The sequence below is a fragment of the Pogonomyrmex barbatus genome, unplaced genomic scaffold, assembly GCF_055798465.1.
Source record: "Pogonomyrmex barbatus isolate J1 unplaced genomic scaffold, ASM5579846v1 scaffold2, whole genome shotgun sequence".
NCBI classification, from domain to species: Eukaryota; Metazoa; Arthropoda; class Insecta; order Hymenoptera; family Formicidae; genus Pogonomyrmex; species Pogonomyrmex barbatus.
Window position 1 is genome coordinate 16,191,763 of NW_028297116.1, and position 26,917 is coordinate 16,218,679.

The window sequence follows — 26,917 nt, forward strand, 5'->3', positions numbered from 1 at the left end:
AATGCAAAATCAAATCTTGATGATGCTTTGAACCATAGCTAAGATATTTTTTATTCGAGCTTTTCAGCCTATTTTAAAAAAAGAAACATGATTCTTAATTGACTGCGATTGTAAATGTCAGTTTATTAACTACACTAATTTTTTTTACAATTAATTTTCGTCATTATTATACGGTGCACCATTTTATAATACAAATTGCTTTATAAAAGATTTTCTACAAGGATTTACATATTCGTGCTGATTGTAAGACAAATACGAATATCGCGCTTCAACGTTCGCTTCAACGTTATTCGATAGCACAATTCACTTCGCGCGCACAATCGTAAATCATCGACATGATTTACACGCGCTTAGTCGCTTAAGTTCATGCTTCGTGTCGACAACGCGTTTAATTCTAAAACAAATAATCGTGTTTCACTACGATAATAATATACAATCTTATTTATCGGTTATTTTTTTCTTTTGTGAATTTACTAGGTACGTTTGCTGCAATTATCTCTTAACGAGATGCTGATAATGAGCAGAGATCGACGACGACGAATTTGTCAAAATGTTCGTAGCGTAGATAACATTGCCAAATTGTAAAACACTTGGTATAACGCTGTAATATAAAAGATATGTAATGTATTCTGATAAAATTCGGCGGATCTTACGATTGTCATCGCGCGACTTAATTACGTACAATTTGATCCATAATACGGTTTAATGACACCTGAGAGCACACGACGCGGTCTGTGGAAGGTGACAATAATTAATTAAGAGATGTTTATTTGACGTTACGTTTGTTTGTTACGTCAGAGTGACTAACACACCTTGCGAAGCGCGTCCTACGCATTCCCACAAATAGATACTACGCGTTTTCGAATTATCGATGTGTCAAGTAGAAAAACAGTTTGTATAGATTAATATAAGTCAATTTTATATTTTTATTTGCAAAAATCAATATGAACATTAGGCGATTTTATTTTAACTTCTCGATACTGGCGTTACTTAAAGTTACATGATTCAAATATATACTTGAGCAAATATTCGAAATGACTTTTTATTTTATCATATACACACATATATATATATATATATATATATATATATATATATATATATAATTGTAAATTTTCTCTTAAAATATTAAAATTTACATAATTATAAATTAATAATTAGAAATAAATAATAGTAACAAATCTTTCGTTGCAATAATAGTTATAATAATAATATAATATTTAAATTTTATAAACTAACAATTTTGTTGTTGCTACGATTTTATATTAATTTTCTAGTTTTTTTATAATTTGTCTTTTACAATTTAAGACAATCGATGGAGATCTTTTGTTGTCGGCAATTTTTCGTCTTGAATAAAAAATAATGCATCAACATGCGCAACTTTATTTATTACGAGTCAGGTCGTGGCTTGTCGGGTGATGATAAGCTCGATCGAGTTGAAGTGATAGTTGTTGGTCGTTGATCTGAAAGAAATCCGAATGCAAAGTATAAAATAATATTCTATAAAAGGAGAAATTTCAATAATTAAAAAATATCGTTCAAAGCAATTAAATTTTATTAATAAATAAAATTATTACCTCTCATTAAGCATCATACTATGTTTTAATTTTACTATAGCTGTAGATTTTGTGTGACTTGTGTGAACTTTATATCTAAAATCTCATTATCTAGAATCTCTTCAAGAAATGTTGTAAATAAAGAATGTTGAAATACCATCAATTTTACAAAAATATTTTATGACCATATATAAATATAAAAAATACCATCATCAAAGCACATCTACTTTGTACATAATGTGAGAATCATATACATATGAATGTGAAGATATTTATCATTTCTTATAAAAAGATCTACAAAATCGGGATTTTTTTATTTGGCAGTATGTAAACGCATTCGCGTTCTAGAAATTGCTTGAATCGTTACGAAGCAAGTAGCAAGTACGCGATGGTGACCCTGCGGATTGACATCGATCAACGAAACTACAGCTGATCCATTCCGGAGGAGAGTCACTCGTCGATTGTTCATTCGAAAAGACAAGAGGATAAAGCGAGAGAAGTGGATATAATGTATGAAAAAGTCATGAACTACAAATTACGAGATGAGGAAGACGATATGTTTATCCAACAGCTGATGAAAAGAGTTGCTGAACAATAATTCCGCAATGAGAATTTTATATATTTTATAGAAAAAAGCGAATTGATAAATGAATTGATAAATGTATTTTAATACAATATATTATAATGTAAAATATGTAACATGTTGTATATCAAACAAAATAAAAAAAAATATTTTTACAGTCTTCACATTCAAGTTCATTTTATTGTCAATAGTGAGATCATGAACATTGTTATCATTTTATTGTTTCAGACTTTCAAGTCATCAAGTTGCAGAAATTCGAAGAAAACGCACAAATCGGAAAGTTTCGCGATAAATTGAAAAAAAAAATAACTCATACGGCAAACAACGTTAGATTCTCTCAGCAAACAGAGCGCGGTCGGGCAGAGGCTCTGATCGAGGAATAACGTCCTCGGGAGGCATTCTTTGAACAGCCGGCACGTGGCAGCGCTGACAGACACATCGGCACCACATCGTGACGTTCGGAGGCGATCAGTAGAAACGCGCGCCGAACAAAAGAAACGTGAAACGAAATCGTCTTCTTCCGAACAAGCGCGCAAAAGGAGGAGCTCTCGAGGTCGCTTCGCGCGAGAAGTCACGATATCAGAGATAACATTTTGAAACTAATTAATCCGCGTGGCAAACAGACTTGTCGCTCTTACGACGTGTCTGTCGGGACAACATTGGCAGTCGTGATCGTCGGCTGCCAGTCGTGAACTACACAAATTTGCAAACTACCGCGGCTGGTCTCGTTATCGCATCGTCGAACGATTCCGCGTCTTAGTATAGACTCTAACAGCTTCGTAGATGATAGTGAATATTTTTTACGTTTTCGACAACGAGACATGTAATTCGACAATAATATACATTCCTTTTGTAATAACATTAATACAGTAAGATAAGTGGCATCTTTGGCGATGACGTGACGTTTTAACTGATAACTACTACAAATAAATTACTTGGAGCTGTTCCCCTCGAATTCATAGCAATCAGAAGATAAGTTAGAAGCTGAATATCTCCGAGATAAATTGAAAAACTATTACGGCAAGCATTAAGCTGCGGATGATAAATCAGAAATTTAATTCATCTTTAACGAGAGTTTTGTGATGTATTAAGATCTTCAGGTGACAAATCACAAATTTGCAAGACGACGTGATCAGCACGAGACAACGCTAGAGGATAAAGAGAACGCGTCTCGTTGATCAGCATTGAGTGGTTCCAATTGAGAGTCGACCCTCGAGAGTGGAGCCTATTGGCCAAGCTGTTAATTCCTTGAAGCACGATTGGATTGGATCACCCGTGAACATTCCAGCGTTCGAGTCGGAACCGTCAGGCAATCTATCGACTACTGTCTTACTAGCCGGAGTTAGCTTCTCTTCCTGAAGAAGTTCTAAAGAAGATAAAGAATTTCACTCAAGATACAAAGGATTAATTATCTGTGAATGTTCAGTAAATATTAATTGATGAACGTATATATTAAATAAGAAGAAAGATCTCGAAGAAAAACATCTGACAGAATTGAAGCACATTAACAAAAACAGTGAATAAATCTTAAAAATACTTATTGAGATCAAAGAGGCTTATAAGATATTTTTTTATCATCTTAGAGATAAAACGGAATATTTTGACCATATTTGAGACTTTCGACGAATGGCCCACATTTATTGGCTGCTACTTTTTGAAAGACTCTGGTAGTGTCTCTTTACGTAGTAAGGAGAGCAGGAATACAATTCTGAAAAGGAGGAAGACGTGGGTATCGTGGAGAGGGTTAAATCCCTTTGGTCCCGCTGAGAGAGTATTCATCTTGCAGATTCTTCTTGGATCAGATTTTCTTTCGCCGTCGAGAAAATTTTGGGGAACACGGTGTACGAAACTTAAAGCTTCATTGACGTCATCCGCGAGAAGCCTCGTTCACCCCCTCCTGGATCGGGTTCTTTTTTTAGACGGCATCATGGAGCGAAGGATCATGAAAATGTGGTGATAACGGTCAGGCGAAGGCCTCCGATACCCAAGACACTATCCAGTGTGTGAGCCATAGTCGTTAGAAAGCAATACGTAACGTTGACCTTATTCCAGAATTTTGAAAATATCCACCAATTGGAAACTCTTCCGAGTTTTTACGAGAAGTAAATAGCACCTTTTAGGAAAGGATCACTCGTGTCTTTAACGGCATTTCTCTCGGTAAATAAAATTTTGAAAATTAATAGTAGTGCAACTACTCGGATCCACGTGTAAGGAGGCGGGAAAATTTCGGAACTTCTGAGTTGATCTTCCATAATCACAAGATCTTGATAAGATAATTTGCGTGTGTCACGCGGATATCCTTCTAATCCAGGAATGTTTTTGGATTTGCGGAATTGACATTCTTTCCTTCCTTCGGTCTTCGTTAGAAGACGATACTTTTTTCAAGTGGTTATTACGTAAGGTGGAGGAGACATCAGGGAGAGGACATCGATTGTTAAAACGTATAGAAGAAGGTGAGCAGGTTATATTATTTAAAATTATATATATATATTTATACGTATATAACATGTATACAACAAGCTATTTTTAGAAAATTTATAATTACGCAACAATATCGAATCATAGAATATTACTCATAGACAATATTAATAATCTCTCTGATAAATCAAGGATTTATTATTTAAAAGAGAATTTATTATAAATTGTAAAATATCTCAAATTATCTTATAAAAGCGTGACATCATTAAACGAACTAAATTATAAAAACGAATTGATTATTGCGGAACCGCGATAGATTTACTTCTTTAACTTTAATTGATGTTAAGTAACCGGGAGATGTTGTTCTTAGAAGCTGCAAACTTTTTATTATTTAAAATATACGAAATAACCGCACTCACACATGCATGCATGCGCGCGCACACACACACACACACACACACACACACACACACATATTTGAATTACAAGAATTGTATATACGAGTTGATGGTTACGATTTATTATTTTTTAACTTATAACAAAAAATATTTTAATGAGTAAACAATCACTATTAAAATTTTATAAGCAAAATGTAATAGACTTGCTATTTCAAGGGATATGTCATCTTAGATACGAAATAATCTGCAATCGAGTATCATTTTTACTTCAGAATTAAATATCTATTATTCGCAGGAGAAGGTCCTCTGCCAAAACGGAAGCAGAGCTTCGGCACAACTAGGAACAAGATGCGTTGCAGCCAAGGCGTGGCGATGATATTCGAGGACGCGTTCGTCGTCTTTTCGCGTTTTTTGTCACTGAAGTCGCGAGGTTGCGCACTCTTGGAAACACACCGGCAGCGCGAGACCACCGGCATCAAAAAATTGTACAACAGCTTCTTCGTGATGTTCTAAGAAAGGGCGGATCAGCTCGTGCCCTGAAAATCACCGACGGTTGGGTGATGCATCGTGTATTTCCGGGTACATCGAAGATCTGAACCGAGGGGTACCAACAGGGTAGACGCAACAGCACGATTTACAACAGGCACGAAAGTTACACGCAGTGAAATGGAATGAGTATTTCTCGCAGTTACAAAACAATATTGTGAGACGGAAATCATCAGTCTAAGGATTTGTGGATTCGTCGCCTCTTACAGACTTGTCATCGAAAAACACAATCACGAAATTTATTTTTGCATAATTATATATACGTATAGCACGTAAAGTAGTAAAGTTTGTAACTCGTAAGTCAAGAAATCAACTTTATCCTCTCATTCTTAAAGAGAAGGATTTGGCGTTAGGGAATTGACGAAATCTTTCTAAGATGATCGACTAGTACCCTTCATAGATCTGAGATCCAAGATAGATATTCGTCATATAGATATTTGTCTTGCCCGGAAATCGCTGCAAGCAAACCAGTTAGTATCGCAGATAGATAGATTGTAGACGAGTAATTACCGTCCGACCGCGTGTGTTTTGGGACAAATAATTGAATGGAGCTGCAACTCATGATGGATGGCGGCACCGAAACCCTAAACGGAACGATGTGGTTCACCAATTCGTCTCCGTCATACGAGCAACTGTCCCCGGTTCGCCCAAATAGATGTGACATTATAGCCTCTTCCCAACAGGTAATATGGGTAATTGTCGTCAGATTTGTTCTAATAAATTATAAATGTTTTTTTATTATATTACATAATTAAAATTAAATTTTAATTTAATATTAATTTTAAATCATAATATTATTTCATTTAATATTTAATTTTTTTATATCTATTCTTTTCATATTTACCTACTATTTACTTATTTTTTTAACGATTATCGCGAACGACGTTTTTTAAAAACGAAGTTTTGCTTTCTTGGTAAAAAAAATTTTTATTAATTACAGATTCATTTCGAATGATTATATTTTGAAAGTACTAAATGTTAAATATTAATGTTACAGACCACAATGGGTTATCATAGCCCACAAAATTCTTTATGGCAAGATAAGCGCAACTCGCCAAAAAATTCACCGATTGGTGATGATCAGATACATTTGAACGGCGGCTCGCCACAACTTTCTTCTTCTGGATCATCCCCGAATTGTGAACAAAACAATTTGAAACGCCGTTCTACAGAATCATTACATATTACGGACCTTGAAAAGAAACATATCAGAAGAGATGGTTGGTATATTTTTTATTTATTCTTAAATATTTATATACAAGTTATTATACTATACTATTTAATCTATACATGGATTTTTAATTTAAGTTTATAGAAACATTTGTTGACGTAATTAAATTTAAAGCATAATACCTTGCAATTTCTAGATTGATAAAATATTTCTTAATTTATCCATTCAACATATATAATAAAATTAAAAATGAATTTATCATATTAAGATTTATATAATCATTTTTTAAATTATAGAATAACAATAAATAGAAATATAAAGTTACGATCTTTCTTTAAAATATTTTTTTAACGAAATGTTAAGCTTAAATAATAATCTTAAATTTCATTTTTCGCACAAGATATATTTATATAGAATGTAAAGAATATGTTTTAAATATGCAATGGCGCAAAGTCGATCGTCATTATCGTGTAGTTGTTAACATAGATATATCTCCTTAAAGGTCGTGACCAAACGGCCTCTCGGACACAACACTGTCGTAGCCACGAGTTCCATTTTGCTACAGAATATTACAGGGTTTTATTAAGAAAATGTCTATATTACATTCTTGTTCTAAATTTTTAAAAAAGCTTCTTTTGTGATAAATTCACTATCTCTACACGAATCTATAAGTGTTTTTCTAGCATTCATCAATATTGCACATAGATCATCGTTTCATGAAATAAAATTTTAAAATATGTAATTAAATATAATTAATTTATACGAATATTATATAACTACACAAGCTTTTGATAAGCGATAATTAATTGATGATCACCATCAAATTTTAACTGCTTGGGAAAACGCCGAGAAATATTCAGCTATTAAAAGAGCATTCGAAATTATTTGAAATAATATTTGCGTTCGATATTGTTATTGTCGATTACCAGTCTCAAGAATAACGTGACATGCGTTTGGAGTCTCTTTGAAGAACTTCTCAAGACTGATCAGTAAACTTCTGCATTCCGTTCTTTTTACGTTCGACGCCTTTTCACCCACGTGGTCATCCATGACTGATAACTTGAGTACATACACTCACAACAACGTATCGTAGATTAACTTGGCCGAAGAAAGAGGGAGAGAGATGTAAAGAGAGAAAGAGGGAAGTCCGATATTAGTTCGCCATACTGGCGGAACTTTGTGAAGGTGCACGCGTGTTTTGGTGGTGTGTTACTGCACGGGTGCAATTCTCATAGCGGCGAAAATAGGATGAAGTGGTGTGAGATTGAGAGATCCAGGGTGTCGGTATTCCAACATCGATGTTATCCCTCTATCGCCACCAAGAGTCGACGCCGTCACGTCGTCCAAGAGATGAAAGATAGGCCTACCACGATGCATCATCAGCTTCATGTCGGTTACAACGGCGGTACGATGCTGTATATAAGAAGAATGTTTCTACGTTATATGATGATTACTTCAGATAATGACTATGCATGTGCGCCTAGCGCTTGAAAAGAGAGCAAAATAAAAATGAAGATGAAGAGAAGAATAGTAATATAAATCACGAACTTTCATACACAATTATTTCAGCACAAAAGAGATCTTTCTCTTCAGGAAGTGAAAGAATACTGTAGTATAAATGAAGAAACTAAATTTTATGTTAGACATTATTGCATAGATTTTTTTCTTTTTCAAAATGATATAATCCATTTTATTATCGTTTTCATAAAAACAAAATGTTTATTCTTAGATGTTATAATTAAGTGGAAATACTCATATAAGTGAGAAATAGGGACGATTTTAATACGTCTTGAATTTTTTTTGGCATTTATAATTTACTGTATAATTTAGTATAGTAATATGACGCTAATATAAAAGAAACATGAAACAAAAGAGGAAAGAAATTTAAGAACGTCTTAGAAAAAAGTTGTATCATAAAATTTGTTTGATTTATGCTTCAGGATCCATCGGAAGTAATGGCTCTGGTCAAGGTTGGTCCACGCAAGTGGAGGAACTCGCGGAGCATCTCGCCGCTGATTTTGATGGATCGTTATCCGCTCTCGCAGCATCTGATCTTGCAACAGCCGTCGCTTCTTATACTAATATGAGGTAAGGAAAAGAGAATCCTGAAAAAATACATCTTATTATTTTTAATAAAATGCCAAAAGGAAGATAGCACATTATCTTAAAGAATGTTTGTTAAGGAAAAGTCAATTTAGCATATTGATCAAAGAATTGCATCGTAATTGTAAATGTGGTATATGCTAAAAAATATTTCGTAAAAATTTAATGGTAAAATGTTAGTTACGCGACCGAGTTTTGATGACCGATGTCTCGACGACACAATCGTCAAGAGTTCTCTATCGATAGAGTACAAATATTAAACTTATGGTCGGTACCGTAGGCTTCTACTACGAATGAGATTGAAATATATGCACGGCAGCGAGCTGATCTGGAAAACCGGTTAAAACTAACTACAGTTCTTGGCATTGCGTTGCACCGGCGACATGAGAAAATCAAACCGGTCGGCAACGAGGCACAAGTATTGGTGTGTCACTTTCAATGCATGTGCACGAGCTACGTGAAGCATCTAATAAGGATTGAAAAAGGAGTGCAGTCGATGGAACTTGCAAAATCTCTTTCATACTTTTTCGTGTGTTTGTAAAAACATATTACATAGTGTGCAATTAATAATATATATTTAAATAAGACATTTATGCGTAATTCACGTTTAAATTACATTTTAATAATTTATTTAATTTACCATAACTGCACTTAAAAATTATATGATTATTATGATTAATAATATCTATAAACAGTTTTATATACGAACACACGGCTGAAATGACTACACATTACTTTATTATGATAATATATATGCGTATCAAATTCATATTATAAAGGATGTTGAAAGTCCATATGCTTTATATAAATATCAAGTAATTGAATAAGGTAACATTTCAGTAATCTTTTCATTTCTTTTAACATGATGATATAATTTGCAATAATTGAATTAAACTTTCCTTGGCGATTTTAATTAATTCAGTCACGGTTGATTAATTCTTTATTAATGCAATTTTGCATAGTTTAAAAATGTACCTTTTGCTATAAAAAAAATTTCGGCATATAGTAAAAATATAAATATTTTGATTCGACATATTATCGAATTGTCGCATATATCAGCTGATCGTGTATGCATACGTAAACGTGACAGAGTTACGACATGTGACCAAAAAAAAAGTGTGTATCCGTGCATGAATGAAGATGCGCATCGAGTGCGTTCGACGTGGTTTGAACTGGTAAGAAACTAGCTGACGTACGAGTTCACGGGTATACATATAACCAGTTTATTCTTGGCACTGTGTTAGCATATCTCTTAAGAGGTTTGAGTCGCTATTATACCTGCAATCATCGTGAAATTCGTCGTATTGTTAGTCACATTGTCAGATGAATTGTCAGTAACGGTCCCGTTGTTCTAACATTGAATCAATCAAATCGGGTATACTGTCGAAAATTTCAAAAAGAAAATATAACATCTATCTGAATTAAAATAAAATAAGAAACAAAGTCATTAAAATAGCTGCTAAAGAGTATAATACATATTATATGATAATATATTGTGTGTTACTGTGGAAGAGCGAGCTGCAAAATCATCTGAAAGTAACTCTTAATGCATATTATTTTAGCATCTTGCTTCAACTAATATTTATAAAAATTGTGATAAATTCTTTCAATATTATTTAAGAAGATTGCATATACCGGTATAATTTTACCGAATATATTGTCATTGTGAATATACTATCATTTTAATTTTATTCAAAATCGATTTCTGAATAAAGTGATTATTTAATTATAAAATAAAGGTATGCACCAATATATAAAACAAGGGTAAGTAATTCCATGAAACGGGCCTTATTTTATTATTTGTATTTTTATTAAAAAATAATTTATATATCATTTGCCATTAGAAAACTTGATATTTAAAGAATTTTAGAAATATTTGTTTGTGTTACAGCAAAAATGTATAATTTATGCGATCAGTCATACTTCGCGTATCTCAACTATTTTAATATCGAAGAATTGTAAATATAATTTCGGTAGTATTTTTGACTCGGTATCAATATTATTTCACACTGATTAAATCCATTGCACACTGAACCAGTTTATTCTGGTTCGCGCTGACCTTACTGACTCATGGCATTATCGTAGTGGTTCTCAAATTATTCTTTATCGCGTGTATGTCTATATTCGACACATTGCGAGATGATGTTAATTCCTAATCTTTATGGCGTGACCATTATGTGCGTGACCATTATGGCGTGACCATTATGTGCGTCAAATAATAAGTGCTTTTGATAGGAAAACATCGCAAATTACCTATCGACAGGTTGTTATTACAAAACGATAAATGAAAAACAGCAAATAACATGTTATTTTGCACCGAGCTTTGTTTTAATGGAAATAAAATAATTGTTGCAACAATTATGTAATAATTGCTATTAATTTGGCAAGAGTAGCAACGAAAAAAAATGATGTAAAGAAAATTATAAAAAAGAGTTATTCTTAAAAAAGGAAAAAGTTGAAGATTTTGATAGATAATTGTGACAAATAATTTTCAAATTTATTCTCAGGAGTTATAGGCTATGAAATTTTAAAGTAATAATTTTAAGAAAATATGAATTGTGTCACACTATTGTATGAATATTTTAAAAGATTTCTGGCACATGTTTATTTTTACAAAATGCAAAATGAGAAACCTTGAATGAAATTAGAAGAGAATTACCAATGCTGTATTATAAAAAATTCTATCTTCTTTCAGTGAAGCCCTTCTCACTTTGCCGTCGTTAACAGTCTTCAAACAAGAGGCACCATCACCTGAGAATCAACATAACAATCCCAAGTAAGTCACTACAAAATATTAAAATTAATTTTTTTGCATGACAAACAACATTATGCAAGAAACTTATTAATGATTAATCTGAAAATTAGAATTTTATGTTTCCGAATTACATTTACAATTATCTTATTCTTTTTTTTTTTTTTTTTTTTTTTTTAATTTTACGAGTTGCATCATTTTTGCATAACACCGTCCGTTTATGGCAAATGATAGAGAAGAGCAGCATTGATGACTGACGTTACTACGATTATAATATGAACGACGTCTATCTCTCTAGCGGGGCCAGTCAGGGGTGACGGGGGTAAAAAGTATTCCGAGCGGAATTTGCCACGCGCGGCTCCCCCGCAAAGACACGGTTGTAGATAAGGCCGCGGCTATATCGTTGCGCCCGTTCGCGGCTATCGAGAGAGTAAGTCGCTCGCGTTCGGGTCAGACTTCTTACTCACTTACGCGTATTTATCGCGCGGCGTGCGTTTCACTTCGTAAAACCGGAGTCGACCGCGCGATCGACTCGTCTCGATCGTAAACGTGAATGTCGCGGATCGATATCTCATCTCGTTCGTGTGGCTTCTGTAATACAGATATCGAGAGGGGAGATCTCTCTGAGTGGGACCGAGTGGGATTTTGTGCAACGGATAATGTGCTCGTGGAAGAAACATCGTAACGAGTTTTGTAGATCCTCGAAGATTCAAAGACTCAATCTCATGAATGAAAATAAAAAGAAGAAATATTTCATTTCCTTCGAATTTCCAAATCTTTATAAGATTTTCATAGAATTGTAAAATAGTACTGGAATGAAATTACTGAACTTTACGTTAAGCACACTTTTTTCCTCGTTGAAAGAAGGCTCTCTTATTTTTCAAAACTGTTATTCCGTTCGAACTCATATAAAAGGTTGCTGAGTTAGAACTTGTTATCTGAGGCTGATCATCTGGATAAATGGAAAAGCAGGGAGGACTGTCACGTATAAATCGCGTGTGGTTATCGCTTTGACATGTAAGGAGAAGATGAAATTGAGAGAGGTCGACTCGTTGCTCTTCGTTCTTGGTGTGGAATAGATTACATAAAAGATTTTCTGGAAGCAAAGAATGAGTATCGAGAATAGCTGACTAAACGAATGATGAAATCATTGGCCTAATAGATATGCTCGGTGTAGTTTCTTATTTGCAATTATATTTTTACAAGAGCAAGGTTGAAATCACGACAAAAACTAACGTTATCCAAGATTATATAGACTTTGCCTAAGTGTGACGTGTAAATAATAAGTTTTTGTGTTAAAAACTATTCGCGTTTGGACTTACAATCTGTGAGATTGAGTAAACGTTTCCTACTGAATGCCGAAAATCAGAATGAGAACACCCGCGGATTTGAATGTTTCACCGTCACTTTTCTTTAACTTATAGTGAGTGGCTCGCTATTAAGCACAGAATATTCTGTGTTACGCTGTGTTTTTCTTATTTGAACATTGGCATTGCGTACGAGATATTTAAATATATGTATCTTAGGAGAAAATTATTTCAGCTTGAATCATGTATCGCAAAGAGCGATCAACACAGTGCCGTCAAACAATGGAAATATCGGCTCCGTCGAGGCTGACAGCAACAACAATGGTCAAACCGCCGCTAGCCTCCACCAACTCCTATATTCTTCCAATGAAGAATATCCGCCGACTTCGACCGCAGCCAACCATGTTTCTTCTTCTCAGCAGGGAAACGAATTGAACGAGGATTGCCGGTGTGCCATTAAATATTAATTAATTAATTAATTAATTAATTATATCAATAATCTGCATTATGAGTATTATATGAAGAATTATATAACTTTTCAATTTTCAACCAGTACGGCTAACAAGATCTCAAAACTCCCATTAAAATCTACAATTAGTCGATAAAACATTATTTTGGCAAAATATTGTGTATTTGTTGTAACAATACAATTTTTTACATATTTTTTTTTTTTTATTTGAAAATGAAAGTATATAGTAGAAAGTATACGTATATCGCAAAGTTTTCTTTCAGGTTTCAGTATGTCTTAGCAGCCGCTACTAGTATTGCCACCAAGGTTAATGAAGAAACGTTGACGTATTTAAATCAGGGACAATCGTATGAAATTAAACTGAAAAAATTGGGTGATTTGTCTGCCTATCGCGGAAAGATTCTAAAGGTACGTAATTATATCCTTAAATATAAAAAGACGCTCATTTGGACGCTTCTAATGTTTGGGTAGCGGCATCTTCAAAAACGCTTTGATAATCCCCCACGAGGTAAACAAGCGAGCTCAGGCAGATCATTTGAATCATAAATTTTTCTAAGTTGACATAAAAATAGCGAAATAATATAAAGCATTGAATAATCTCATACTGAGTTATAAAATTCATAATGAATCCTTACATAACAAATAGTATAGAAGATATTGCATAATTCTCACAACATAATTTCTCACAACTAATATAGTTCTTACTCAACTCGTTAAACTTGAAACGTTTTAAATCTTAAAATACTGACTGAGTATTCAACTATAATTAATAATTATGATTAATGTTTTTACTGACAATTGTATAAATAAAACTAATTCTTCTGCATTGGTTCCTGGGGGTTAATTAGAAATAAAAATAAATCGTTATTAAACGAATATGAAATAACACGATCGGCGTGAGCTCATGGCATGTCCTCGACGTTCGAAAGATGTGTGTCACCCAAACTGTACTACAACGCCTCTGTAGGGACATTCAACCTTTCTGTTCCAGTCAACGATTCGCATTTGCTTCCACGAGCGGCGACTGCAGTATACAGAACGGGAACAAATGCTGGCCTGGCAACGTGCTAGGCCGGGAGAGAGATTATTAGAGGTTGATGTTCCTCTCAGTTATGGAATGGTAGATGTTTGTCAACCATCACCGTCCAACAACAGCGTAGAGTTTATGTGGGATCCCACAAAAGAAGTCGGCGTTTATATTAAAGTGCGTTAATCAGTTTTTTTAAATAATTTAGTTTGGAGATGTGATTAATTTCTCATTTTCAATAATTTTATTTTTTAATAGAAGAATAATAAAATCTATGGAATTTTACGAATAAAAGTGATTTTTTTTTAAATATATATTTACAATGATTTGATAGAGTATTATTCATGATTATTGTTAACATGTTTGCTCATTTTCAAATAGGTCAATTGCATTAGCACTGAATTTACACCAAAAAAGCATGGTGGTGAGAAAGGCGTTCCCTTCCGAATTCAAGTGGAGACCCGATTACCAGGAGGACCACGTCTGCACGCTGCCTCATGTCAAGTGAAAGTTTTTAAATTGAAGGGAGCAGATCGCAAGCATAAACAAGATCGAGACAAGATATTGCGACGTCCTCCTCACGAACAAGATAAATATCAACCTAGTTATGATTGTACCGTCCTTTCCGATGTAAGTTTTATTGAAAAAACTTTTCTTATAAATAAAAAAAAAATCGAAATAACATGTCGAAATCAAAATAAAAATGTCATTTCTCTAAATCTTAATTTTTTTTTCTTTTTCTTCTGTTACAGATTCCTCTGGAATCTTTATCGCCTACAAATTTACCAACGCAAAATGGTGGAAGTCCTTACGCCTCCACAGATGCAATGTAAGTTAATTATTATATTTATTCGCTTTTGCTCACGTATTTTTTAATTGTCGCGCTCTGAAGATATGAGATAACAAATTAATAACGTCATGCGAAAAATTGCAAGATTCGGAAAAAACCACAAGTATGAAAGAAGATAAATGAAATAAAACATGCTACATATTAATAATTTAATATCATCAATGAAAAATAATATTGAAATATCATTTTTTGCAATAATGTATTTGCTAGTTTTGTTATATTACGTTATATTATATTACGTTTGATTTTATACAGACAGTACCAACATTTTATTTTGTTGAAATAGTTGTTAAAGTATCACGTTTTATTTTTATAATAATATATCTTCAATCAATATTGCATGGTGATTAAATTGAGTATATCCCAAGATGTTGAGTAAAAGATAGGATAACTATAAATGATACTGAATGATTGCTATGATATATATATATATATATATATATATATATATATATATATATATCGATATCATTAATATCGATATTATTAATTTGTTAGCCTTAGATTAAATTTTTTAATATTCTTGAACTTTTAAATTTAAAAAATTTTTTAAATTAGTTTAATACTTAATTTTTACACTACATTATTAAATTTTATACTTAAATTAAGAATAAAAAAAGTAACCGATTTTAGGAGAGAAAGAGAAAATATGCAAGATAAAATATAAAAATAGCATTAATTTTTTAAATATTGCATTATAAAAAAGAATCGCTTTTAATCAATACATTTTATTACTCAGATAATCAATTACATTTTATTACTCACTGAATCTTTTTTTTTAAATATAACTTTGATGGTGATAATACTTTTCTCTTTTTTAACGAGTTAATTGAAGAATTATTCAAGGATATTTGTCGAAAGAAGTTTAAAATTAATTTTTGTGCAAAAAATTTATACTTAAAAATTAGATTATATTTAAAAAACTTATATATAACAGAAAAAAGTGTTAACAAAAGATTAATATTTCGCGAATTTCATTATTATCATATAACGTATTACTTGTATATATGATGTTAAATCGACTAAATAGCTTTAAAGAGCAGCGAGAATCGTAACTCGCAACGACTTACTATACAAATAGCAACTAGCCAATTCTGGATACGGCAGGTTTCAGGCGCCTGCCTAACTATACATGAATCGTCTAATTGTAAGTCGAATGATTTGTGTCGACTGGTGATATTTTCGTTTTCACTGATAATAGCCATAGTAAAATAAATATTGCAACTGCATACATTATATTCACAATTATCAGCAAAATTAAATGAAGTATAGATTTTTTTTAATTTTATTTTAGTAATAACTTCAGTAATCCAAATCGTGTAACTGTATAGTAAAAAAATTTCGCATAATCATAATCTAATAAAACAGATAGGTTTCTTTTAATTTCTGCAGCATTATAATTCAATTTGCGATTCGTTATGTCGATTCGTGCTAAGAAACATTAGTAGTCAGGCTAGTTCTTGCATCATCCGCATGACAGATGTTCCTTGGATATAAATAGGAAAACGTTTCCGATATATTTGATTTACCAATGTTTGCCAATGGGCATTTTTACTTTTACGAGCTATTTATATGCACGTTCATAATTAAGTGATCACAACGACTTTCGCGATGTAGGTAGAAATAAATAAATGCGAAACCCATGAACGAACTGCGTCGTAAAAACAAATTTTAAAAATCATTTATTCATAAAATACACTCTCACAAAGAAATAAAAATTATAGATATATTATCTTTTTTCCTTTATTTTGATTGTTGGAAATAGAAAATTTCCGATCAAATTTCCGAATTTCAAAAATTAATTAGTAAAAAAACAACGATTAGCAATAATTGGAAAACTAGAAAAAACGTACTTTTTCTTCTCCTCTTACCAGAATAAAGAAATAAAGATTGAAAATGATGAAGAATACGAATATTCTTCATCGCAAAGAAATTTTGGAAGTAAGTATGTCAACGAAAAGTTTCTTCTTTTATTTAATGTACTTCTTACAACTAAAAATGATAAGAAAGTAAAACTGCATCGTTTTCAAGGGAAAGAATTGAGAAATATTTATTTATTATTTTTCTTCTATTATTTTTTTCTACTTTTTACTTTTTATCAAGATGAAAAATGAAGTTTAAAAAGAATTCTCAATTATATTGGAAACCATTGCAGCGTTGTCAGAGTTCTGCACGCGGTTCTGGTGGGAGTTTACTCTGGTATAGGATAGTGGCAGTGGTTGTGTCTCCGTCAGGAGTTCACTCCTGTGTAGTGGTGAACGGGAAGTGGGGGACACAGAGGTAGATGCCGGGCATCGCCGCCAAGAAACTGGCTTGAACTGGCGCGAGCCGGCATCTCTGTCTTTCCGCCGACGGCAGTCTCTGGATGGAGGGGAATTGGAGAACCAGCAAAGAGTGAGGGAGAAAGAAGAAGAGAGATACTACGAAAGAGGGAGATATAACGCGTACGCGAATAAATACAGAACGCCTTGTATTGCGCGTAGCTGGTGTTACTTTCGCGTCTTCATCATCCTACTGACTCCATTCAAGCGCATCCACGGGCTTCGTGCGATCGTATCGTCGAACATCGGAATGACAACCACTGCCGTCGTTGAACACGTACTTCTCCTTTGTTTTACGAGTAAACCGATGACCGGCATCACGCGTCGTTCGCACAACTGCCTGCGATATTTACCAATCGGCACCTCGCCGACGCCGAAAAAGTGTATAATTTGCTTCTCTTGACTGGATCGGAAATTGATATCCTACCGAGTTTCGCGTGCGCAACCTTGAAGCGACTCCGCCGGGCATCACTCGGGAAGAAAGCGGCTGAGCTTGCAGTCGCTCAGTTGCATCGTGCGCGCGAGAACCGGTACCAGCGCGAACCGGTAGTTCTTCAACTTGTTTTCGTTCGAGGCGTTTCAGACTAATGTAAAACTCTTGCAGAGAAAGATTGGGTTTCTTCAGCGATTTTATCTGCGAGTCGGTTTTCTTAATGCTCTTGCTGCATTCAGTGCTTCAATCCGGAGAGAATTAATTATTTCCAGACTGAAAGACGATAGAGGTGCATTAATTAAAGGTGAAGAGAAAAGAGTTCATACTGGAGCTTGTTGTATCCGGATCTAAGTCTCCGGAAGTTTCTTCACAGTGTCTTCCGTGTGTCTTGATTATTCGCTTGACAAGTTTGTGTAAGGCTTGATAATTCCTGTTTGAACAAGTTACCTATTTAACGCATCAAATCAAGTGGGAAGAGAAGAGTGCGTCAAAGTTATGTTTGAGATAACCGAATTAATCTTTGTCCGGTATATTCTGATATGCGACAAAGTTCCGGTGAGTGAATCCATTTAAACGAGAAGCGAATCGATCGTAAGCACAAATAACGCGCTCGACGAGGGACTGTCATCAATCGAAGCAGTTTATTCTCGCGTTGTTAATGCATCCGAATCCGAATTGTATTGTGATCGAGGGCGACTTAGTATTACGTTGTCTTTTAAACAAGTAGAGCTACTTTCCTGTCCCATTCGTAGTGTTTTCTTTCTTTTTGCTAAGTGTAACGCTATCAATCAACTATTAGTCATGCAATAAAACTACTGACGAGATCATTTGTGACAGATAGCTTATGACAGCTCGTGGCCGTGTTTAATAATAATCACGAGTGATGCATCGAGCGATCTTTTTCAAACGATAGTGATCTCCTCCGAGTGCAGTTAAACCAAGATCTGCGAGTCGATACATCGTGAACGAATATCGTTCAGGAATGCACCCGTTCGTCGTAACAGACAATCGACTTCCGACAAAGTGTACGCGAGTTTCGCACGCACTTTTAGTTGCGTTGATCGATAATCTGAGCTTCGTGATAATACGCGATATCCTGGCCATCTACGTACTCCTGTCGCGGCAGGATTATCTCCTCAGATGACGAGCAGCTTTACCGCCGAAAAGCTGATGCCAGGGCGGTTAAATTGAGTTTTATAACCAAGGCATGTCCTGTTCTCCTTGACTGATAGGGATTGAAAACTGTCAAGTAGAAATCAAATTAAGGGAAAATAAACACAGGAGAAGTTGAGGAGAGATTTCAATGGAATAAAAATTTTTCTGAATCAGAAAAGAATATCCAATTTCAAGAAAGCTTAATTAGATTTTATGAAATCTATCTAGCTTTAAAAGAAGAAAATAATATATTGCAGCCACTTACAAAGATCATTTATCAAGAAGTGTCGATGAGATTAATTACGCAGTTTGAAATGAATAAATTGATTCTGGGAGTGAGTTCATCTTATAATCGAAACATTTATTTCTCCGTGCTACAACAGTAGAAGAAAAAAATGTATAACTTCGAAGTGCGTGAAGAGAATTTTCTGAAGAAGAAGTAAGGTGGATATATTTCACGTATTGAAACGTTTCACAAAGCAATAGAAAACTGCGCGCTCTGACACACATGTGATACTATAATTAGGCCCGATATAAAGTGGCAGCATGCATGTCAAGAGGATAACTATTATAGGCTCGGTGACTCTCGCAGATACAAAGTTCATTCCTTTTATAGAGGTGCATCGGATAAGTGGATGGCAAACAACGGAGCTCGAACGACTTTCGAGACGGTGAAGAAGTGCAAACCGGTTGTGCATGATCGACTGAAAAGATTCTCGGACTTCTCTCGAATCGCTCGGAGGCTCTGGATCACATTATCGGCGCGTGTGCTTGCTTGAGTGCACGTGACGTGAGACTTGTGAAATAGAGGGAAAAAGGAAAAAACGATACGACACGCCGATCACGCGACTCTGTGAGATTTCAACTCGAGGGAGCCACGCGCGAAGATCAGAATTTCGAGAGTTCGCCGGCAGACGAACGTCGCGGGCGACTAGCAGTATCCGGTTCGCGGCAGACAAATGCAATCCGACTGACTTGAACTGATCCTATCTGCCGCGCCAAGCCGAGGCAGAACGCTCTAGTACTCGAATTTACCGAGTAGCTTTTCAGTTATTGAGTGGCGAACACGCCACACCGCGCCATCGACTTAGCAAACGATTCGCGTTGTATTTTGAATACGATACAGCCGTGCGATGTGGATAGTCGGCTGTCGAAGGGATTGATCATCATTCGATCAAGTCAACAATACGATCGAGTGATTCGAGAAAGGCATCTCGATATAACATCGCCTACGAATGGATGGAAAGACGCTTGGAGAACGGTCGGACGTTCGAGCGTGCGGGTATACCACGTTTATGAATGAGCGCGTGAAGAGTCGAAAGAAGGCCTTCAAAGAGAAAAAGAACCTGCCGTAAGAGAATTTCTTTTGGTCCAGTCACCGTAACGAGAGAGCACTCGTCATGTCGAGGAATTACTGGGACCTGAGAAGTTGCTGGTCCATCAGGCGGCCGCGTTATCCGTTCGATCAATTGGTCACGTGGCTTCTGGAGCACGAGGTGATCGTGAGTGGCGGCCCGCCGCATGTACAGGTCGTGGCTAAATTCGTTCATGCTCTATTGAATGCACGAATGAAGAAAAGATACGTTATACGAGGAGGATTGGTCAGCCTGCGAATAAGGAAACTTTGCGACACAAAGAAAGTCAACGGCTGCAAGAAAATCAAACTCGTAGTTCGTCTACATAGACATACTGTGTAAGAATACATTGACGCTTTCCTTTTTTTTTTTTTTTTTTTTTTTTTTTTTTTTTTTTTTTTTTTTTTAAGATGTCAACCTTTTGGTTGCAATCAAAAAATTTTGAGGAATAAAGTGGATAAGGAAACATTATTTCTTGATATTATACACGAAATGTCAATTAAATTTTCTTTTAAATTTTGCGCAATGGCTAAAGAAGATAGCGTCGCAATAATTAAGCTACTTTATATTTTTATTATTGTCTGGCGTAGATAACACTACAATTTACATGACATTTAACTAGCAAGAATTGAGACATAGTTTATCAAATTACACATTATAATCATCAAGGTTATATACTTGTTCAATACAATAATAATTGTAAAATTTGGGGCAATGTGTTCGATAAGAAATTGTAAAATTTTTTTTGTTTTATATAAGAAAAGTTTTATTGGTCAATCTTGTTGAAGATTAAATAATATATATAACACATTATGCATATTGTTTTATTATTGGCTATCGATTAAATGTTAACATATTTCGAGCATATGTTCGAATATTACTTGCACACTCTGTTTACTATATTTCGATCTTAATATATTATCATAAGTAAAGTTATTTTGATACGAATATACCGACTCTTTTTTAACAGAAGATATATGCCTGGTTTATACCCGTGGCTCGTTCCTTCATAAAATTATTCAGCTGACTGTATAAGTGTCAGCAGTCGAAGATTTATGTTGCATGCACAATTAATAAGACAGATAATCCATGGACGTCAATGTTTTGCAACGTGCCACGAGTAAACGAAAATATCGCGCACGCCAGAATTGCGTACCATAAAGTGCGTTTTAACGTTGGAAAAATTTCCATACGGCAAATATCATCTGAGATCATCATAAAAAGGAAATAATTACGATTTTATAACATCCTGAATAATGCAACAATTTTATTATATGTAAAAAAATTGCGATATTTTTAATAATTACAGATTTTTTAGAGAGAGAGAGAGAGAGAGAGAGAGAGAGAGAGATCGATACGTAATTAATTTACGATTGATTTTAATGTTTTAGATCACCACAAACACGTACGGCTGTCGGTGGTAATTCCTCTCCGGTAGTCGCCCCGCTAGCACTTTCGGTTTCTAATTCCGGTGTCGTACCACTGGTTCCAGCTTCAGATGCTGTGAAGGAAAACGTGGGAACAGCGCCGGCCTTGCCATCGCCCGCGGCCATATTGCCTGATCAACTTTGCATTGAAACTGATGTTAGTTTAACTAGATATAAAACTAGATACAAAATTGTTTCCTCGTGACAACTAATTAAGTTTAAAAAAATAGTAAAGATCAGTTGATAGAAAATAGCTAACTTCTTCGATTATAAATTTTGTCATGTAAAATATTTTATAGAAAAGAATCGATGGAGAAGAAAATATTTTACATCTGCATAAAAATATGATATGCAATTTGCTTCCGGTATACAATTATTTTATGTCGAATGTTTTTGAGAAAAGAATTATTTTACCATAAATTTTAGAATAATTATTTTTCTAAAAGTTATATATGTAATGAGTAAAATTATAAAAGGATGTAATTATGTATGGGATCTGAAACTTTCTACTTCATGTGTTTATTTGTGATAACTTTACCTTATATGTTGCAGAGTACTTCGAATCTTACCGAATTACCGCCTGATGCAAATGCCACGCAGACAACGGCGTGGCTTCGCGCCAGCCGGTTCAACGCGTTCGAGTCGACATTTGCGAGCTTCTCTGCTTCGGATATTCTACGTTTGTCCCGAGAGGATCTTATTCAAATCTGTGGTGTGGCGGATGGCATTCGACTGTTCAATACACTGCATTCCAAGGCACCGACTCCGAAGCTTACCCTTTATTTCTCGATGGAAGGCAACAATTCGCTCTGGAGAGTCGCCTATCTCGACAGTTTAACGAGCACTGCGCTTACAAACAAATTGCTCAATACTCTAAACTTGCCTCATGATCGATTACACTCAATACTATTCCTAGGACCACAAGGTATACACGTGCTAGTTACTGACGAACTAGTAGCGAACATGAAGGACGAAAGTATGTATATTGTCGAAACTATTAAAGGTAAATGTCTTGCAGTTTTACTTTAATATGTTTATAATTTCGAAAAAAGACAAATTAATAACCTCAATATATTTTTTCTTTCAGATTCAGCTAGCGAGCGTTACAAATTGTTAATAAAGTCAAAAATTATTTGAAATGAATTTTTATAAACTTTTTTCATAAATATTTTTATAAAGATATGTATATGTAGTAAGAGGAAAAAAAATAGAGAGATATGAAAGCTAATTTTATTATATATATATATATATATATATATATATATATATATATTATTTGACGAATGCGCAGACAATTATTGTTATATAATATTACATGAAAATGTAATATGTTTGATTTTATCAATTTATTAACGATTTTTTAGCAAATTGAAATTTTAATATAATTAATAGTTTTTTAATATACTTATAATATATATAACCGAAATGCAAAAGTAAAATTTATATAATAAATATAAAAATTATTTTGTATTTGGAAAATTATTTTTGCAGATTATGTATTGAAATACATATAAATTTGTATTAACTTGCAATATTAACTTATATATATAATATTATTACAACTACATCTATTAATTATCTACTTTAATATCATATCATATATGCAATAATTATTGCATACATATATACAAGTGCAATATTTTTCTTTAAGTATAAATTTTTGTATTAATGAATTATATTGTTTTATTGCCATTGTATTATATATAGCTAATAGGCAAATACTCAAACTTTCTAAGTATCCAATGTTCAATTTTCAAGTAACAAATATAAGCGAATACATGCAAATCGAATTTATGCTCACGATCAGTCAACATGATTGATAATATCTGGCGATTCTTTACTTAAAATTATATCTAATAAGAATATTATCAGATGCCAATTTTGTAACTTTTTCAAAGAGTACATATTTTGTATATTATTCCATCTATTGTTGCGCGTATATTTATATGTGCTTAAAAATGTGATATCTTAACACAACAATGAAAAATATATATAAAAATATAAGATGTACATTCACATAATCGTGCCATCTGAATATTCTGAGATTATATTATTTTGAGTTTGTAATAATTATAAAAGCAAATCTTTTTTTGGACGAATGCAAAGGTATGGACACCTGCAAGATTTTTATTGCAATTTTATAGACTTTAAGAACAAATGAATTTCAAAAAATATTTAATTATATATCCAACAAAGATTGAGCAAGGAAAGGAAGTATAAAAAGCACAATTAAAAAAAAAGTACAATTTATGTATTTTTTCTCAATATGAAGTGATGAAAATGATTAGTTTTTCATATGTGCCACTAAAAGTAAAATTAAAATTAATTTTAATGTTGTATATTATTGTTATCGCGATTTTTTGTTGATTTAATAATTCTTGTTTTAAAATAGGTATTGATCTTCTGTTTTTATAAACTTTAACATGTTAATATTGTTATTGAAATTAATATGAAATAATATTACTATTATTTAGCTAAAGAATTAATATAAAATTAATTATTATAAGATTGATATTAAAATGCTTTAGTTTTTATGAAAAGACTAGTGCCTTTATAAATAATGTGCCAATATAGATATATTTATTTAATAAATATTTGAAAAATAAAATAAGTATACAGTATATATGTGTATGTACAGAAAAAATATTTTCTCATTTTTCATATGCACACATAATAATGTAGAAAAAAATAGTATTTTTAATATTTTTGAGATTTTGCAGTTTTGCAATTTTATAAAATATAAAATTTAAACTTAGAATTAAAATAGTATATATTGTAATTCTAATTTTATACAAACATTAATGCAGCTTATTATAAAATAGCCATTAAAGATAATTTGTTAAATAATACATTAAGATTTTATTGAGAAATGTGGTTGTGTGTTTCCATATAAGGGGTATAGAATAATAATACGCTTTATGATGTGACAAAAAAGTACATTAATTAATTGTTAATTATCTAACAAGTATAATTTTTATTATATTAGAAGACTCGTACTTGTAATTTGAAATGCTCATTGCGATATTTCATTGCGTATCATCAATTATGAATATTATACTAAGTAATTATAAATAAGTAATTATAAATAACTATAAAATATAACATATGTTATTATTTGATAATACAGTTTATTTTTTTCTATAGTTTAATGGTTGGAAAATATGTTGATATTTTGAGTGCGAAAATGTATATGTCGAGTAATGTTAATTTTGTTGTATACCTCATACAAATGTTTAAGTCAATGATATGGCACAATAAATATTTTTGATGCCAATATTTTATATTTATATTTTTATTATTTCTGTTTTTTTAATTAACTATTAATTCGTTGTCGAAAGGAGCTCATAAATTGTAAAACATATGTTACGAATTTATTATAAGAATTTGTTTGCTTATTTATTAATGAGTTGTTTTTCATTAAAATATATACAATAAATTATCGCGTATTACATTTTCTTTTTCTTCTTCTTCATTTCTGCTTTCTGTTGTCTAAGCTTTCTTTTTTCTTCTTGACGCTGTTCTCGCTCCCACATACGCTTATACAATCTGCGAGCGATAATAACTGTAAAGAAAAAATTATGATTAAATTATTATAATAAATAAAACTTAGAGAGAGAGAAAGAAAGAGAGTGAGTGAAAATGTTTAACGATCATCAGGATAAACTTTTCAATAGTTTAAAAGCATCAAATATATCATCCAAAACTATCCAATATATATATATATAAAATCTGTATAATTATGCAATCAATTGTTTGCAATTTTGCTATTATTGGTGCATTATTATTTACAATAAAATATTTTTAATTATATTATTATTATTATATGTAAGTTTAAATATATCTTATGAATTTCATATATAAAAGAAATATCATACCAAGTAAAAATATCACCATTGATACCGCGAAAATGAATGGAATGTAAGACTGGTATGATGCGAGCCACGTGGGCAGAATTGTGTTCGCGGGTAATTTATGCAAAGCCTTCGTTAATACATCAAATGCGCCTTGTTGGAACTGCTCTTTTTCCTCATCGCTTAACTGTTGATATATTTCGATCACTTTTGCTAATTTTTCTTGCACGTCATCCGGTAACATACTATCATTCTCCACTGTACTTATAATTGGTTCCTCCATATTGAATATAACAAGCGAATATGAAAATTTAATTCCGAAATTACCAGAAGCTGGAGATCTGCGCGAATGCAGAGTAAAAGTTATACTGATTGAATACAAAACGATCAGATTCAGTAATCGAGTGGATTCGATTAGATAACGAAAGTTGAAAACACGCTGAGGTATGATGCAAGTTTCATCGACACAGCGACATTCGCTTAATGGACTTCGTAAACTTCGATTATGCACACTCGGCAAAAAAGAATTATTACCTCGCAAATTTGAAAGAGAATTCAATCTTTGTAAATTTGCTAGGATAGAAATCGTCAGACTAGTTAACGGTAAGCGTTAACTAATTTGTATAAAATTCATCAAGGACATATTCCAGTTGAATTAACCGTTATTAATTCAATATTTGTCAACGACGTGAGTGCAAATGCAAGACGGTGGAAATTATATCATTTTTGATACACGGGATTATATATATATATATATATATATCTCGCGAATTGAATAAATGATCTTCTCGGCGCCACAATTATGATTAAAACTCGGAACAAACAGTGCGTTCGTTACAAAGAGTGAATCAAGTATATTTTATAACTTAATAAAATACATTTTTTTCGAATTTATATTAAATATTATAATGATATATTACAATTTATTATATAATACATATATTTGAACATAAAAATAATCGCACAAACAATTAGAATGATAATATATAATAATAAATGTAATATATCGAATCTCTGTAATTTTTAAGTTCGTAATGTTACAAAATAATTGTTACAATGTATTGATATGTCTTAATAACAAAAATAAAATAAAAAATTGGTATAATATAAAAGGAATTCCATAAATAAGAAATCAGAAATCATCCGATTCGAATACATATGAGGTTTTTTTCAATAAACTCTTCTTGATTTTAGA

The 26,917-nt window shown here is 32.9% G+C and overlaps 3 protein-coding genes and 2 long non-coding RNA genes across 8 annotated transcripts; 3 read left to right on the forward strand and 2 right to left on the reverse strand.

The window, feature by feature from the left end:
- The first annotated feature begins 3,557 nt into the window (after window positions 1-3,557).
- On the forward strand, window positions 3,558-5,731 carry LOC148936714 (uncharacterized). Its single transcript, XM_089076107.1, has 3 exons — window positions 3,558-3,564; window positions 4,401-4,592; window positions 5,251-5,731. Exons 1-3 carry the CDS (start codon window positions 3,558-3,560, stop codon window positions 5,466-5,468), a joined length of 417 nt encoding a protein of 138 aa, XP_088932233.1. The 3' UTR covers window positions 5,469-5,731.
- Window positions 5,732-5,887: 156 nt separating this feature from the next.
- Window positions 5,888-25,320, forward strand: gem (transcription factor CP2 like gemini). 3 transcript variants are annotated; one of them, XM_089076562.1, is made up of 12 exons: window positions 5,888-6,193; window positions 6,499-6,721; window positions 8,613-8,760; window positions 11,471-11,551; window positions 13,070-13,282; window positions 13,567-13,711; window positions 14,271-14,507; window positions 14,712-14,960; window positions 15,083-15,159; window positions 21,836-22,028; window positions 22,424-22,874; window positions 22,959-25,320. In XM_089076562.1, the coding sequence occupies exons 1-12, from the start codon at window positions 6,047-6,049 to the stop codon at window positions 23,006-23,008; spliced, it is 2,214 nt and encodes a 737-aa protein (XP_088932688.1). In that variant the 5' UTR covers window positions 5,888-6,046; the 3' UTR covers window positions 23,009-25,320. The 3 variants fall into 3 exon arrangements, with proteins under 3 accessions (XP_088932688.1, XP_088932690.1, XP_088932689.1); XM_089076564.1 differs by having other exon boundaries at window positions 14,295-14,507; XM_089076563.1 differs by having other exon boundaries at window positions 5,888-6,184.
- Window positions 6,723-12,082, reverse strand: LOC105431992 (uncharacterized). Of its 2 annotated transcripts, XR_968350.3 has the most exons (4): window positions 11,999-12,082; window positions 11,435-11,526; window positions 7,490-8,777; window positions 6,723-7,231 (listed from the first exon to the last, which is right to left on the reverse strand). It is a non-coding gene; the product is annotated as an uncharacterized LOC105431992 (long non-coding RNA). The 2 variants fall into 2 exon arrangements; XR_016139169.1 differs by lacking the exons at window positions 6,723-7,231; window positions 11,999-12,082 and adding an exon at window positions 11,786-11,913 and having other exon boundaries at window positions 8,361-8,777.
- On the forward strand, window positions 11,673-12,276 carry LOC148936715 (uncharacterized). Its single transcript, XR_016139172.1, has 2 exons — window positions 11,673-11,785; window positions 11,826-12,276. It is a non-coding gene; the product is annotated as an uncharacterized LOC148936715 (long non-coding RNA).
- LOC105432048 (uncharacterized) lies at window positions 25,242-26,221 on the reverse strand. The gene is made up of 2 exons (XM_011646651.3): window positions 25,747-26,221; window positions 25,242-25,433 (listed from the first exon to the last, which is right to left on the reverse strand). The coding sequence occupies exons 1-2, from the start codon at window positions 26,003-26,005 to the stop codon at window positions 25,318-25,320; spliced, it is 375 nt and encodes a 124-aa protein (XP_011644953.2). The 5' UTR covers window positions 26,006-26,221; the 3' UTR covers window positions 25,242-25,317.
- Window positions 26,222-26,917: the final 696 nt, after the last annotated feature.